At 35.3% G+C, this 17,573-nt stretch overlaps 1 protein-coding gene across 1 annotated transcript in view; it reads right to left on the reverse strand.

Annotated features, from left to right (window-relative positions):
* The window catches only part of gbe1b (glucan (1,4-alpha-), branching enzyme 1b), a 174,252-nt gene that overhangs the window by 105,816 nt on the left and 50,863 nt on the right, over positions 1 to 17,573 (reverse strand). The window contains exons 4-5 of the mRNA XM_059533431.1: positions 5,161 to 5,286; positions 4,013 to 4,148 (exon numbers count right to left, since the gene is read on the reverse strand). Of these exons, the coding sequence (XP_059389414.1) occupies positions 4,013 to 4,148; positions 5,161 to 5,286 (262 nt within the window). The remainder of the gene's footprint in view (positions 1 to 4,012; positions 4,149 to 5,160; positions 5,287 to 17,573) is intronic.

Raw genomic sequence — 17,573 nt, forward strand, 5'->3', positions numbered from 1 at the left:
TATTGCGTGAGCGTTAATAAAGAGCTTTGTAAAAACTGTATGTGTAGTTTCTTTTTCACGTTTGCTTTTCATTTTAATATTGGCAGTCTTGCCTCGAGACTGTATTGAAAATGAAATGTGAAATCACCAATTGCATTTTATTTTTCAATTTGACAGGTATGTCACAGTGAAAATGAAATCATTTAATTTCATTCTCAATTTTGTCACATATTTTGCGTACAGTTTTCTGTAATGAAATAGTTAATCTGGTTTTAATTTTAATCATTTCATTTATTTATTTAAATTTGGCAGAAAATGCCTTCCATAGATGACTATTATGACTTTAGAGTAAAAAAATAACATTACACGCTTTTATCTTAATTCAGTTTCAAATTAATTAATTTAAATAGCCAGCACATAAAACGACAGCATTTTCATTTTTGAACCAACTACAATTTTGAAGCTTCAAATCGCATCTTTTATTAAGATGCCACAGCAAACTTTCAGTTGTGACTTTTAGTTATACAACCTTCCTGCAAAGTAAACACGTGGGAGCGAAAAAAAAAAAAAAAAAAAAAAACATTTCTGCTGTTCTGCTGATATTGTGTCGTCCCCACGGCAGTGTGTACCAAATGCCCACACAGAGAATGATGGTTTTGCATAATTTCAAAACATCTGTTTTCATTAACAAGAGGACACTGCAACAACATACTGGTTTAATGCATGGACATATGCATGAATTATTCTCTCATAATATTTGTTACTGCGAATGGCTTTGTAGGACTTTATGTGGGCACACATATTTTTGTTTTGCCGACAAGCAATAAAATATATATTTATTAACGTTCATATTTTTTGAGCAAAACTTGAGTGGTGCTTGTCCCTGTGCTACTTACAGGCACAATGTTGGAGTTGGTGTGAATGTTTTCCCATGTTTCCAAAATGCTAAAGGAACCCACCATCCTGATATTTCTATAGAATTGATATGCCTAAATGTAGAAGGGGCCCTTAGGGCCATCTGTGGCCCAATACGAGGTATGTGTACACTATCCAAAAGAGCTCATTTAATGTTTCTTTGATTTGATTTTCTACTTTTAAAAGTGATGTTCTAAAGTTTAAAGTTTTATTTAATAAGGCCACCCCCAACTCATCCTGAAATGAAAATTTCGACAGATCGCTGTAGTCGTCCGGTGAGAAGTTATGAACACGTAACTGCAGAGGAGAAAGCAAAACAAAACCCTGGTCATGAATAAGAATGGAAAAAACGAGGATTTGTAAAGAAAAATGTTGCAGGATGTCATTATACGCCAAGAGGAAAATATAAGCCAGAGACTAGCATATTCTCACCAGAGCAAACGCAACGCCTAGGTCCTACGCCGGAACGTCACTCTCTCATGAACGCACATACGGCAGTTAGCGGAAGCTAGAGATTACTGCTTATAAGGTTTTCATTTTTTTTCAAATGCATCGATTCGATGAAGCACATTTATGATGGATGGACGCACTTCATTGGACTTCTATCGGTCTATTGAACAGCCATTCACTGCCATTAACAAAGTTTAGAAGTGTCAGGATATTTTTTTATAGAACTCTGACTGTATTTGTCTGAAAGAAGAAAGTGATATACACCTAGGATGGCTTGAAGGTGAGTAAATCATGGGCTAATTTTTATTTTTGGGTGAACTATCCCTTTAACAATAAATCAAGCGAAACCAAAAATAAATAAACGGACACAAAAATAAAAACCAAATGCAAACAAAACAAACAAAATAAGTGTCAAAGAAGCAAACTCTTAGCAAGATCTTTTCCAGTTCTAAAAGTGAAATTCTAGTTCATGCGAAATTTTGATCTAATAAGCCCACAATCTACTCGTATTGAAGTGAAGAAAAGTACCATTTAATTCAAACACCAAAAAGCACAACAGATTCAGACTCTCTGACTGAGATAAATGTCTGGACCTTCGGCTGTAAAAAATCTAACAAAATGATGTTATCAAACACTCATTTTATTCCAGAACTGTATGTCTTTCTTTTTGAGTGGAACACTAAAGGGAGAATGTTAAATAATATGCTGGTTGCTCTTTTCCATGCGTTTAGAAGAACATCCTGAAATGAAGTCATTATTCACTGATGTTTGTCCCTTTCAGTGAGCTGTTAAATGCTGTGACTCGAGAACTCGAGAACCAGATCGGTCAGGTTTAGAATGGTTTTGTCAACTTCCAACTCAGTCACAAACAGACCAATAAGCCTCATCTTCTGTGTCTGTTAAACACTTGAAAATACCCCCTGCATCTCCAAAACACATCGGTAATCACGGAACCAGATTTACTGACTAGAGCCCCAGCCCTACTTGTGTCCTTACAAAAAGTACTGTGATGGTACCAACGTACAGTGATGTAATACCATGGTACATTGATATATACGTTTGTACAAAATGCTTTAAATATTCATTTAGCACGATACTTTAATAGTCATGCAAGGTATTTTAAAGTATATCATGGTACTGTCATGGTATATCTCCAAAAAACATGGTGAGTCTCTACCGTAGTAATTGAATACTTCTCTGTGATGCATCAAAAATAATAAAATGCTTCACAGACCTGCTACTGATGAAGCCCATTGTTTTTTTGTTAGCAGAGAAAAATTTAAGTGTCTCTCTAAAAGCATAACATTATGTAGTAATTATCTTCCCCGTCTGAAATGTCTTTTCATATGAAAAGTTTATCTAACACAATGATTTGATTGAAGACAGAGTGTTAAAACTAGTACAAAATTATAAACTGAGAGAATATATATAAAAAAACAGATCATTGTTTAAACATTTTGTCTCAAAAGGTCAGAGAAAAATATAAATGTTGAATTGGTCATGTGTCACATCCATGTACAGACAAAGTAGTTTGTTTTAAGACACGTTTAAAGCATTCATAAAAGAACTGTAAAAATGAAATAAAAACACAATAAATAAAAGAAGAAAATAAAGCCAACATAAAACCCAAGGCAAACAAAACATCCATGAATGAAGTCATTTGTTAGAATAAAATGTTGCTGACAAAGACAATAGCTGGGTTCCCATCACCCTGCTTTTATGCGCATTTTGAAGTATCACATCAGAACCGAGTGATGGAAAAACTAATTTTTGAATAAAAATTCCTGAATTCGCAAAAAAGTTTTTACGCTCGCTTGAGGTGGTTTTTGACTTGTGTGAAAAAGGGTTAATGCAAATAGTGGGAGATAGAAATGCATTTTGTTAATAAATTCTTCTAAGCGAGTCAAAAGAAGTCATGTGACTGTGTGCTATGGGATGGTAAATCCTGACTAACCAGCGAACCAGTCTTGTTTCAGAGTATCTGAAATGTTGTTATACAGTCATTTGGAAATGCCAGAGCAAAGTCTGTCATCAAAGTATTTCTGTATAATTGTCTTCCAGAACTGTTCCATCCACCTCCGAAAGCAATAACCGCATTCATTGTATTTTGTCTGCTCGCTCTGATGTTCAAATAATGTATTATATAGGAAAATTAATATATTTAGTAGTTTCTCCTACTTTTCTTAGTGATGTACAGTGCCAGTTTATCAGAAAGTGACGATTTTGTTCTCTTTGACTCGCAGGCTGGAAACAATGGTTGTTCGCAAATGTTTTGTGCGATTTTCCAATTTTGCGCAAAAGTTAAATTCGCAACTTTAGATGGAAACCTGGCTAATAATTACTGTAAGGCAATATATTTAAAAAAATAAATAAATAAAATAAAATAAAAACAGTGCAGACAAAACAAAAACAAACACAAAGATATAAAATAAAATCAAAATAAATAACATAAAATAAAAATCTGTGTGTGGATAAAGCAATTTAATTCAATGAAATAAAACTGATACACTAATTAATCTAAGGCAACAAATCAAAACAAAGCAAAAAAAACAAAACAATAAAATAAGGCTATAAAAAATATACTCATGATTAAGTCACTTTGAACCAAAGTCTATTAGGCATAAACCCTCATTATCTATAGTTTTGTGATAAAGACACAGTCTCTTACCAAGATCTTTGATCCTAGGCAGCACGTTGTGTGTAAAGTTGCTGTAGGATGCCACTTTGCCCTCCGGAGATGCAATGCCAACATGGGACTCGTATATCCGCAAGCTCCTGGGCTTCTGTGGACGAGGATGCTTGTGCTGGCACAGAAAGAGCAGGGAAAGATCTCTGGAATAATTCTTCATCCAAATTTAACATCACAGTACATGCAAATACAACTGTAGACAAGATGGAGCCGCTGACAGAGCTGACAGTAGCTAATTTGGGGAATCTCACCGAATCATGACTGGCGGACATTAATGGGCATATATAATTCATAGTCTGAGGAGATGATGTTCACAGTATTGACTTGACATTAAAGTAAAATTACTCTAAGAAGAAAGCAATGAAATGGCTCATGTTGTATTTATAAAGCCGTTTCATCTTCCTGTTTTCAGAAACAGTTTGCCTTGCTTGGAAACTTCAATTAATAAGGAATATACAGTACACACACATGCCCTAACTAGAGTACTTTATGAAAGTGTATAAAAAAAAAAAATATATATATATATATATATATATATATATATATATATATATATATATATATAAAGGTCTTTTTATCTAACTTTTTCCTCTCAACTGCCCATTTGCAATTCTGCATGTTCATAGGTGTCTAAAATGTCAGAAAATAAATAAATAAATAGTAATAATAATAATTGCATTCTGAAACTAAAAAATTTAGTAAAAAATAAAAAAAAATTAAAAAGCCAGTATTGCAAGATGTAAACTTAATATAAAAAAAAGGGTCAGAATTTTGATAGATTTAAAGTTACAATACAAATAATAAAAAAGTTATAATTCTGTGATATAAACTTGGAATTCTGACTAAGTAAAAAGTTCTGATTAAGTAAAAAGTTATAACTCCGGGACTTGAACTTGCAATTCTTTGAAAAAGAAAAAAAAGTGAGATAAAAAGTCACAATTACCTTTTGTTTTATATTTTATAATAAACTTCCATAATATTCTCACATACTTGGCCATCAAAATTAAAAATGCATTACATGACACAGTTATACTTAAATACAAGGGTTGAAAATTGAGGACCCATTATAGTTCACTAAAAAATAAAAGGTTGTGGCACACCAATGCTGGGGGGATATAATCACTTACAATGTAAGGTTGAGGAGGGTCCCAGTGTACCCAATCATAGATGACGGACTTCTCATGCCTGTTCACATACTTTGCCCAAGGTGAGATTCGGTACAGCCGCTCTCCTGCTCTGGTGTGAACAACCACCTGGGAAGAGAGACAAATGAGGGATGTAACGGCAAGGGCACATAGAGAGGGTCGGGACGTGGGCACAAGCAAAGGGCACTGGGTAATGCAGGTAAGAGAAAATGTGTTTACAGCTGCCAGAGAGCAGGGATAAAGGGCCAATCTCACGCAGAAAGGTCACTCTGTACAAGCAAAGAGGACGCTTAAGTTCAGTCTGACCGCTGGAGGTGAAAGAGGTTTTATACTGAAAAAAACATGACTCTTGAATTTATTGCACTGGGTTTCTAGAAAAAACTATCTGTGACAAAAATGCAGCTTCTGAATTGTTCGTGAGCGTATTTTTATTTGTATTTTTAAAGAGAAAACTGAATGGTTCTGAATTTTATAACCAATTTGATTTAAACACCGAGTGTGGCAATTGAAATGCAGTGATTCTGGGAAAAAAATGTGTTTACTTATATGTTTAGCTTGGTACTTGCTTTACAGGCATATACATCCAAACCTGTATGACTTTCCAGCAAACACAAAATGAGACGTTTAGCAGAATGTCTAGGCTGCTCTTTTCCATACAATGAAAGCGAATGGGGACTAGGGCTGTTGAGCTCCCAAAATGATAAAAAAAAGCACCATAAAAATATCATAATATTATTTTAAGATGCTTTTCGGAGCTGTGCTCAATGTATGTTTTAATATATAGAAATGAGAAGCCTACATTCAGTTAAATAAATCGACTTCTGTTTCACAGAAGAATAACAGTGACACGGGTTTATACATATAAATAATGACAGATGTTTTTAGTTTGTTTGTTTGTTTGTTTAGTTAATTAAGTGATTTGTAACCATGTCCAGAAAAAAATCATTAAGCTACACAATGCAAAATATAAGCCTGCAACAGCCAGAGGAAAAAAAAAAAAAAAAGTTTACAATTGAGAAATTGTCAATTAAGGATTATGATTAAAAATAAACAAATAAATAAAATCCCAATTTGGAGTAAGACTTTATGAGATAAACTTGCATTTGTGAGAAAATGTGATTCTGAAAAAAAAAAGTCTTAAAAAAGAATTATGAGCGGTAAACTTGAAATTTTGAGAAAAGGAAATTCTGAGGAATGTATGTTTTAATGTATGGAAATAAGCTGCTTGGACACTCTGCTAAATAACTTAATATTTATTTTCTATGGACAAAAAAAAAATAAAATAATGATACTGGTTTGGAATGACATGAGAATGAGTGAATTATGACAGAATTTGTATTTTTTGCTATAGTGATTAGTAACCATGTCAAGAAAAGTTTATTCCGCTACACTGTTTTTTCCTCATGGCGAAGAAGATTTCTAGAGCTGTCTAAAATAAAGCTATTAGCCAGCACAAAAGCATTGATCAGAAACAGAAAGGGTCATTTCATAATTTGTGTACTATTGGCATTGTTATTTATAGCTGAAGCAAAACTGTACATTCGCAGATATTAAAAACTCATCATGTGTCTCAGATTAGACTACAGAAGTTATGCTTTCTAAATGGCATTCGAAGGCAATGTGTGAATTTAATGTCAGAGTGTGTGTTTTTTTTCATTGATCTTCACAGAAACTGGATCTATAGACGCCAGAACTGAAAAAAGCATTGTATTTTCCAGCATAACAACACAACACATTACATAACATTACATAACTCTAACCCTAAAAATTGTAGTAATACTAGACAGCCCTGAGAAATTTTAATTCCATTATACTACATATTATATATACCCTGTAGAACATTAATTCATTATGATCAATGTAGCACTTATTATAGTAGAACATCAATACTTTTGGATTTAAATATTTAACAAAGCATGCAAACAAACGGCCACTTTTATGGTGTTCGTTTTGTGATTGGGCTAGTTCCAGTCACTTATTATTTTTTTTGTTATCTGAAAACTTATCATTGTTGGTGAAATGCAGGGTTTTCGTGACCTTGTTTCTGAGAGGCATGTTAAAGGCCGATTTTAGTGAAGCGCAGCGGAGCTTCTGGCCCAACGGTGGAAACGCAGCACTATTTTGGCCTCTGTGCTACAGGCCCGAGGCTATTAGCCCCTCCTGGCCGGTTTTAAGTCCTGGCTCGCACTGGCCCGACAGTGGAAAAGCGGCTATTGTGTTATTGTTAGCAATGGTTTCCTCCAAAGAAACGTGCAGCCATCATCACTTTGCATCAAAAATGGCCTCAAATGCAGGGAAATTGCTACAAAGAACATTGCACCTGAAAGAACCTGGAGAGAGGTTCGATTGTAGTGAAGAAGTCTTCAGGATGTCCCAGAGTGTCCAACAAGAACCAGGACCATCTCCTCCAGAGGAATCGTGTCTCCAGCAGTGCAAAGTTTGCTCAGGAATGGCAGCAGGTTGGTGTGAGAGCATCTGCACGCACAGTGAGGCCAAGACTTTTGGATAACGGTCTAGTGTCAACAACGGCAGCAAAGAAGCCACTTCTCTCCAAGAAAAACGTCAAGGACAGACTGAAATTCTGCAGGAAGTACAAGGATTGGACAGAAGACGACTGGTGCCAAGTTATTTTCTCTGATGAAGCTCCCTTCCGACTGTTTGGGACATCTGGAAAATCGATTGTTCGGAGAAGAAAAGGTGACCGCTACCATGAAACCTGTTTTGTGCCAACAGTGAAGCATCCTGAGACCATCTATGTGTGGGCTTGATTTTCAACCAAGTGAGTGGGATTTCATAATTCTGCCCCAAAACACTGCCATGAATAAAGAATGGTATCAAAACATTCTACAATACTTACTTCTTCCAACGATCATTGAGCAATTTGTTGATCCGTGCATTTTCCAGTATGAAGGAGCACCATGTCATAAAGCAAGATTTATAAAGAAGTGGCTTGAAGATCATCATATTGAAATTTTGGCCAGGCAACTACTCGGATCTCAATCCCATAGAGAACCTGTGATCAGTCCTCAAAAGACGAGTGGACAAGCAGAAGCCCACAAATTGTGATCAACTCTAATAACTAATAAGATAAGAATGGATCGCCATCAGTCAGGATTTGGCCCAGAACTAATATCCAGCATTCCAGAGCGAAATGCAGAGGTTATGAAGAACAAGAGTCAACACTGTAAATATTGACTGGTCATAATCTATTTTTTTTTTGCCAATAAAAGCCTTTAAAACTCATGCAATGCTTATATATATTTTTTCTTCTGTATACCATAGAAAAGTGGAGAGAAAAAATCTACAAATACTGAAGCAGCAAACTTTGTGTGTTTGTACTCGGTTCATGAGGACATAAATGTGTATAATGATATAGGTATCCTTGTACAATCAAATTGCTTAAAAAACATACTAAATGGTATAATTATTCATATAAATATATATACATTTTGTTCTAACCTAACAACCACACTCTAAGTTAAGGCACTCAGTTTCCAGCCCAGTTTTCAAACAAGAGTGATAAAAGAGCGGTGTGCTCTCGGATAAAGTCTAACTCACTCAAAGTCACTGTTCTCTTCCTCCCCGCTGCCACGCACAGTCACACGATTGTCAGTACAGGACAGCGGATCGATAACGGACCGTCTCTCACCGCGTGAATGCACCCGCGGGAGCACCATCCCGAGTCTCCCTATCTCTTTCTTTCCTGGGCCAAAAAGCAAATGGATCATTTGATGGTCCCCTCCATAAGCTGCCAGCGAGAGGTAATGACAGAGCCATTGGCACCTGCCCGTGACCTACAGAGCAGCGTCCCAGTGGGGCTCAATCATTGGCAACTTTACACCTGAGGACATGCGGAATCGCCAAACCACCACACCACGGGGTCGCCAGTTTATATAATTACCCAGAAAAGAGTGCGAGATTGAACAGATGCTGAGCCTGACCGACTGATGGAGAGAAAACAGCAGAAAATAGCAGACACATGGTGTCAATGAAAGCATGGAGAGGTGGAGGATAAACGGATGATGACAAAATACTTCGTTCATTTAATGTCTGTCACTTTGCTGTACTTTTATTTTAGGATCCAGTCGCAGGTTTATTGAAAACATTTACTGGCAATTAATATTTCTTAACTCCCCATGAAACTGTTTTGCTTTTAATGCTTTTAATGTGAGGATGCATTGAATTGTTCAGAAGAGACTGTAAAGAAGACTATATTGATACAGATATTTTACATTAAAGGTCCCGTTTTTCGCGCTTTTTTGAAGCTTTGATTGTGTTTACAGTGTGCAATATAACATGTGTTCATGTTTCGCGTGTAAAAAAACAGTATTTTTCACACAATTCACCTATCTGTATACCGCTGTTTTCACTGTCATAAAAACGGGCTGATGACTTCCTTGTTCTATAAAGCCCCTCCTTCAGAAATACGTAACGATTTCTGATTGTGCCAGTGGTTACTGTGTTGTGATTCGACAGTAGCTGAGCGCACGCTGCCCTCCTGGAAACGCGATTGGGCTAGTTTTGAGAAGCAAGTGGGCAGGAGCCTGTGCTGGAGATGTACTTATAATCACAGGAGCGTTTTTACTGACGAGATGCGCATGAAAATCGCATTCCTGTTTTTTTGCACAGCCCTAACATCTAGTTAACAGAGCTAAACAGCGTTGCCCTTTGTGTAATAAGTTACATAAACTGTTAAACGCACCAACTTAAATAATAAAATACACTTACCGGTTGTGGTCCATAAACAACGCTTTCTCCAGACAAAGAGGGAACTGCTCCATCTTTCAAGAATAATCTTTGTGCGAATCCGGCATTAAACTGATTGAGATTGAGGAAGCTGTCCTCAGCAAAATGTGCTGCACATAGTTTTACATGTGGATTATAATTTTCAGGAACCGAGTTACACATAAATTGTGACCATTAATCTCCAAGTACCGCGTCCCTGGGAAGCCCAAACAAAGATGATTGGACTCCGAGATGAAAATAACAGCGTTTCAACGACATGGCGACAAACACAAATGCAGCTCTTCCTCTTCTCTGTCAGAGCACAACAAGACCACGCCCCCTGTTTGGGAATTCATGTGGGCGGAGGTTAGTCAAAAAACTGTTTTAGTGACGTCATTACTGCAGGAACTAGAGGGATGTAGTCCACACGTGTCATTTTTTGTAGGCGAATTCTGTTTAATAAAATATCTCGCTTGGCATTGAACTTTGAGCTTTAGAATTTTACAGATATTATTTATACTCTAACAACAACATTACACACTAACTAAAGTTTAAAACATGGGATCACAAACAAGGGGATCTTTAAATAATCCTAAGGAAAAAATTATGAAAGAATGATTTCTAAAGGAATAATTTGAATTGTATAAAACATTAAAAACAAAACAGTTATTTTAAAATCGAATCATATTTTATAATCTTTTAACTAATTAATGATTATATTATTAATCATTTTGATCAAATAAATGTAGCCTTGCAACCATTCACACTGGGTACCTCCTGCTTATTTAATTACCAAATAAATAAAACTCACTACATTGAGTTCTAAAAATAACTTCTGATGATGTTTTGCCTTTTATGCAGTGAAAGTTATTTTTTTTTTTTTATGTGGAAAGTTTGCATGTTTTTGGTTTTGTATAATATCTCTTACAATTCTTTGCATTCGTACAAAAAAAAAAAATGTATTAAATCATATTTCCTACCAGCCACCTGGTGCAAAAGTCTATTTTATTTTATTTGTTTGTATTTTACACCTCATTTAATGACTGGCTAATGTTAGTTTTACTAACCCATATTATATTACCGTACGCATAAAACACCCTTTGTAACTACACAAGGTCTCTCCATGATATGAGCCTGCAGCGTGAAGCAGAAGGAATAGGACAGTCCACTTCCTGCATAATTAAAGTCAGGTCGGACCACTTTTCACCAGGAACATAATCCAGTTGACACTCAACTCATCCGAGTCCAGTCTGAGGGCCCGAACTGGGGCAGGGCCAGAGTCTGCATCTGGCTCTTATCGTCCAGAGCCTGACCCAGGAAGACAGCAGGAACAAAGCAACCAGAAAAGCAGCCTGTGCCCAGTGAGTGGCATCTACCTGCCATCAGTCAAGCCTCTGCCAGCGTATCACACCACATATAGGACAGCATTGAACGGAAGAGACTGGACTAAACACAAAATTACAGATGGATTATAAAAAGACAGATTAGAAATTAATCTCAGCCTCATGGCCAGGTCACTGACATGATGCATTTTTTTGTCAATTAATTTAACTAAAAAAATTCAAAAGAAAAATCAGACATTCAATGACTTTTATGAGCAAATGTTTACATTTCAACTTAAAATAAATTTGCAGAGATAAAAGTAAAAACTGTCAAGGTGCTGCTATAACTGCTCTTATATCAAAAGAATAAAAAAAATGTAGATAAGCCAGATTGTAGATAAGATAAGTCATATATATATATATATATATATATATATATATATATATATATATATGTGGGTGATTCTATAACTGGAGATACATTTTGCATTTCAATTTAAAAAAAAAAAAAAAGGTTGTCATACAGAACCATCGTTTAAGAATTACCTTGAAAACACTTTAAAGTTTATATATTCAGTGCTATACAAATACAGATAGTTTATTATTTTCTCTATTTTATCAAAATATCACCTGTTCATAGTTTTTCTCGTCAATTCTGTTACGGACGAACAACCAAATATATAGAAGTAACAGTACATCAAAAAATTATAAATCTTTTTAGTTTCATTTGTCATGTAGTCCTTTTATTCAGGCCTTTAAAACAGATATTAAATGTCATATTTATACAACTTCAAAATTAGATTCACCCCCAGGCAATAGTGGATTATCCAAAGGGTGCACTTGTTTTTTTATCAAATTACTTGAACATTACAGGGTAGAGATAAAACTATAACATATATCTTACTCTTGCACAATATAAAAATAACAATATTAAGTAGTTTGATATTTCAATGTATTATCTCATTAATATTCAAGATGAAAGACTAAAAACAGAATTGACACATCTGGCAACAGAATTGACGGGGGTAACAGAATTGACCCAAACCAACCAGAACATGCCTATAACAAGAAAATAACTGCTGAGTTATTGAGAAATACTCGACCAGATCCCTTACGAAAATTAACCATGGTTTTACTACAAATAAAACCAAAAAACCATGGTTACTATAGTTTAACCATGGTAACCACAAATTAACCATGGTTTTGCTATATTAACCGTAGTTTAACCATGGTATTTGTAGTAAATCTGTGGTTATACAAATGGTAGTCAACATGCCAAAAAACCATGGGTTACTACAGTTTTACTATAATAAAATCATGGTTATTTTTCGTAAGGGATATCCCTCTGGATCTCTACATGCCGTGTCGCAACCTTGGTCGGAGGTGGAATTAATCTGAGGATGTCCTCATGTGGGTACCAATGAACATCTTCATGACCAGGCCAAAAGAATCTATTTTTTCCTATTTGGTGCATGCACTTGACCCTAACATGAGTCTCATTGACCTCCAGGATGGTACCAGGATAGATATTATGGTCATGTGAGGACACACCATTGTCCAACCACATCCTGGCTCTCCCAGTGTATGTCTGTCTGTTGGTCTTCATCTCTCTCTTCAACAGCTCTCTCTTCTCCAACGGCTCTCTCTTCTCCAACAACTCTCTCTTGTCCAACTTTCTGCTTTCCATTTAATGTGAGAGGATCAGCAGGGAACTTGAATGTCTTTGTTTGGTGGCACTGGCACACCAACTTTTGCTGAGTGGAACAGGAGCAACTCACATCCCGGTAAATTAGCTGATATGGGAAGACCGTGACCACTTGGTGGATTTTTATGGTGAAGGGTACGACAGGAAGTGACTTTGGCATCACCTCCATTGCGATAATGGCATGTTCTTCAATGTAGAACAGCTTCACTGGATGATGGTGCATCCACCAATGCTTGAAAAAGTTTTTGTGCATTTGGCACATCTTTCCCACTGTTAGCTAATGCGTCCGCTCTGCGTTTCTGTGTGTGTGTGTGTGTGTGGCTATAAACACCCATTATGCATTTTTGTGTCTGTTTGCATCATTGTGTGATTGTAACCAAGGCAGGGGCAGTGTGAAAACCAAGAGATGGATATTGGTCAATTCTGTTACCGTACCTTGGTAACAGAATTGACAATAACAGAGTTGACATTTTTAGCATTTTTTACTAATAGCACCACATGCTAGCATAAAGGCTAAGAGCACATGGCCTGATACTAAAGATGATTTTAAAAACTTTTAATACCTGATTTTGTTAATAGCTTTGAACTTTGCTTTCCCTATGAGATTGTTGAAACAGTTTTGACATGTTATATAAGAACTCTTGGTGCAAGTGCCTGTAAGATTACATGGCTTCAGAGAGAACAAAACACATACCTCCTAGTTCTTCAGAGTTTAATACCAAAAGGGAAGTGACATCATCTTGCGTTGCTTAGGATACTGATGCGACAGATAAGCATAATTTAAAGAGACAATAACATGTAGTAACAGAATTGACACAGGATTTGTGGATTGGTATTTTTCAACAATAAAAGTTACTTTTAAACAAATTAATTTAGCATCATTTGGAAACTGTCACCAATAATAATTTATAAACAAAAATAATTAAAACCCCAACCTGAAATTTGTAATTTAAAACATGTTTAATGCATATTTTACCCTTGTTTGAAAAAAGTACCACCCACTAAGGACAGTATGATATCATGACTTTCAACATCATGAAATAGCTTTTAAAATAAAATATTTTCTAGTTTTAAACTCTAACATTTTGTGACTCTTAAAAAGAATAAAAAAAAATAAAAATGTGTTTTTGGAGTAAAATTTTGGTAAAGCTATTAAAAATAAATGGCTTCGAACTTCAAATGTATCTCCAATTAAAGAATCACCCATATATATATATATATATATATATATATATATATATATATATATATATATATATATATATATATATATATATATATATATGTGTGTATATGTATATATATATATATATATATATATATATATATATATGTGTGTATATGTATATATATATATATATATATATATATATATATATATATATATATATATGTATATATATATATATATATATATATATGTATATATATATATATATATATATATATATATATAATATTATAAGAAAAATAAATATGATGGGTAACGTACCGCAGGGTAAGATTAAATTAATTTACATTTAATTAACTAGAATATAATTAACTAAATTAATTTAACCAGTTTAATATGGCGAGGCAATGAAATGTTTTTCCCCTACACTGTACATGACGTTGAGAACAGTTAGCATAAACTCATTAACTTTAAAGTTAGCTAGTTTTAGCTAGAGACTCCTTGCTGAAGCACAAGATGACATTAAGTTTCTGCTTGAACAGATGAAAACTGTATCTTAATGGGAGTATAACAACCAGAAAATTAAGGTTTTCATCTTCATTGGGATTGAATGCTTAGGGACTTTTTGCTCTGTCTTGTTTGGGTTTAGCAAATGGAATGAAATAAATTCCATTGTCCATCCTCTCAGGATACCTGGAATCAGTGTTATATAGTGTTGGAACGGTTCTCAGAAAAAAATATCGAACCGTGCAGTTCTCCACCCATGGTTCGGCACGCACTTGCACAACGGCTCATCCGAAAAGCCAAAGCCGCATCTCAGAACGCACACAAACATTGAGTTTGTTTTAAAGTCGTGCTTGAAAGGAGAAAATTAACAAAAATTAACCTAGCAGACATAGTCGGCTGAACGTACAGTATCAGTGTTCTGGATCTGTGCATTGTCTTAAAGTGACAGAACTTTCTTAATGTTAATCAAACAAAAAAAAGACAAGGAAATTACTCACTGCTATTGACTGAATAGTTTTGTAACTCTAATAAGGATTCATCTTTAATTTATACAGTCAAATATGCAATGTTATTTTACATTTGATTACTCTTTTCCTATTTGGCGCCTAAACTCTGGAATAACCTACCTAACATTGTTCGGGAGGCAGACACACTCTTGCAGTTTAAATCTAGATTAAAGACCCATCTCTACACTAATATTAGACTGTTTCTCTCTTATTCCGAGGTCACCGTGGCCACCAGATCCAGTCTGTGTCCAGATCAGAGGGTCACTGCAGTCACCCGGATCCAGTATGTATCCAGACCAGATGGTGGATCAGCACCTAGAAAGGACCTCTACATCCCTGAAAGACAGCGGAGACCAGGACAACTAGAGCCCGAGATACAGATCCCCTGTAAAGACCTTGTCTCAGAGGAGCACCAGGACAAGACCACAGGAAACAGATGATTCTTCTGCACAATCTGACTTTGCTGCAGCCTGAAATTGAACTACTGGTTTCATCTGGTCAGAAGAGAACTGGCCCCCCAACTGAGCCTGGTTTCTCCCAAGGTTTTTTTCTCCATTCTGTCACCGATGGAGTTTCGGTTCCTTGCCGCTGTCGCCTCTGGCTTGCTTAGTTGGGGTAACTTCATCTACAGCGATATCGTTGACTTGATTGCAAATAAATGCACAGACACTATTTAAACTGAACTGAGATGATGACATCACTGAATTCAATGATGAACTGCCTTTAACTATCATTTTACATTATTGAAACACTGTTTTCCTAATGAATTTTGTTCAGTTGCTTTGACACACTGGATTTTGTTTAAAGCGCTATATAAATAAAGGTGACTTGACTTGACTTTATTCAATTCTTAATTAATAATTCATGATATAAAAAAAAAAAAAGTTACCTTGAAATTCAAGTTAGTTCAAGTTACCTTGAAATTTTTTGATGGTTACACCATATGACATATTTAAAGTCATTAAATGTAAACTGTTCTTGAAAACGCTATAAGAGATTTATTTTTATTTTTTTTTTCAAAATCATATGAAATCAATATAAACAGTTTTTAAACCTGGGCCTCTATTCACAAAACTTTTTAAAAGGTACAGGTTGTAAGACCTGCCATGAGAGGGCGCACTATTAAAACAATAACAATCGCGTGGTTTGATGACGCTAAGAAGGAGCGTGGAATGATGGGATTTGTTGTCTTCTACTCAACCGCTGACGGCCATCAATCAGACGGAAAGATAAATCATGGATTTAACACGAGTTCAACGATTTGCGCGAGTAGATTACATACACAGTCAATACAAATAATGGGTGTGTCAGTCCTATATTTAGGACTCCTAAACCTTTGTTCTAAGTGTATTTCACAAAACGTTTTAGCGCATAGTACTGCATACTATATATGTAGTAGCAACTTTACATGGCAGCTCAATCTAATGTTAGCCTAGAAAAAAGTGCATAGTTTACGTGTTTGTGCGGAGTGTGGAAGCTGAACAGCAGTGCGCTTGTGCTACTGCATTACAGATGGAGGCGCCGGTGCAATCAATTGCTCTTAAAATACATAATTTTTGGTCATACAGATAAGAGTAAATAATATGTTGTATTTGTAAAGACTCTACATTTATTTATGTGCACTCAGAATAACAACGAAACATTGCGCTTCTCTAAATTAATGGAAGCAAACAGGATGCGCTTTCTGACTCTAACAGTCGACTAATGCTTAAAATGAATGACTACTATTCGACCAGAAAAATCTTCGAGGGCAGCCCTAATGCATATTGACTAATTGTTTATGAGAAGCATACATATAAGAGACTGACAATTAGCTGAATATATAGCTTACTTGTTTAATTGGTGACACTTAGCCTGCATTTTAAAATCTTTATTTGAATGTGGCAATTAAAATTTTAATTTTAAAACCTTTATTTGAATATGGCAACATAGTATTGCGCTCTTCAATATTTCTATGAATAAATCTCTGGCGGAGACTATCAGCCAATCACTGTGTAATCATCCATAGCAACAAGGTTGACCCCTCCCCTTAACCGTAAAAATTTGTCTCAGCAACTTTGTGAATAGGTTTTAAGAGAAAACTCTTTTTTCTGCTATTTAGGAGAACTCTTATTGGTAAGATAAAATGTTCTATGAATATTTGTACAGAATTTTTGAAACAGTAGGAAGTCAATGGCAACCGTCAGTTGTTTGGTTACACACATTCTTCAAAATATCTTGTTTTTATACTGGTTCACACAAGGTTTGGAAGTGGATGGTGAGTATAATGACAATTTTCATTTTTGGTGAACCATGCCTTTAATATTAAGGTTCTTATGGGTCCATTTGGCTAAATTGATTAGCTACATTAGTTAAAGGCATAGTTCACCTAAAAAAGAAAAAGACAAAAAAATAAATAAAAAGAAAGAAAGAAAAAGATATTACTTTTATTGAAACCTGAGAGGTTTCTGTCCTTACAT

This window comes from Carassius carassius, chromosome 41 (genome assembly GCF_963082965.1).
Source record: "Carassius carassius chromosome 41, fCarCar2.1, whole genome shotgun sequence".
Classification (NCBI taxonomy): Eukaryota; Metazoa; Chordata; class Actinopteri; order Cypriniformes; family Cyprinidae; genus Carassius; species Carassius carassius.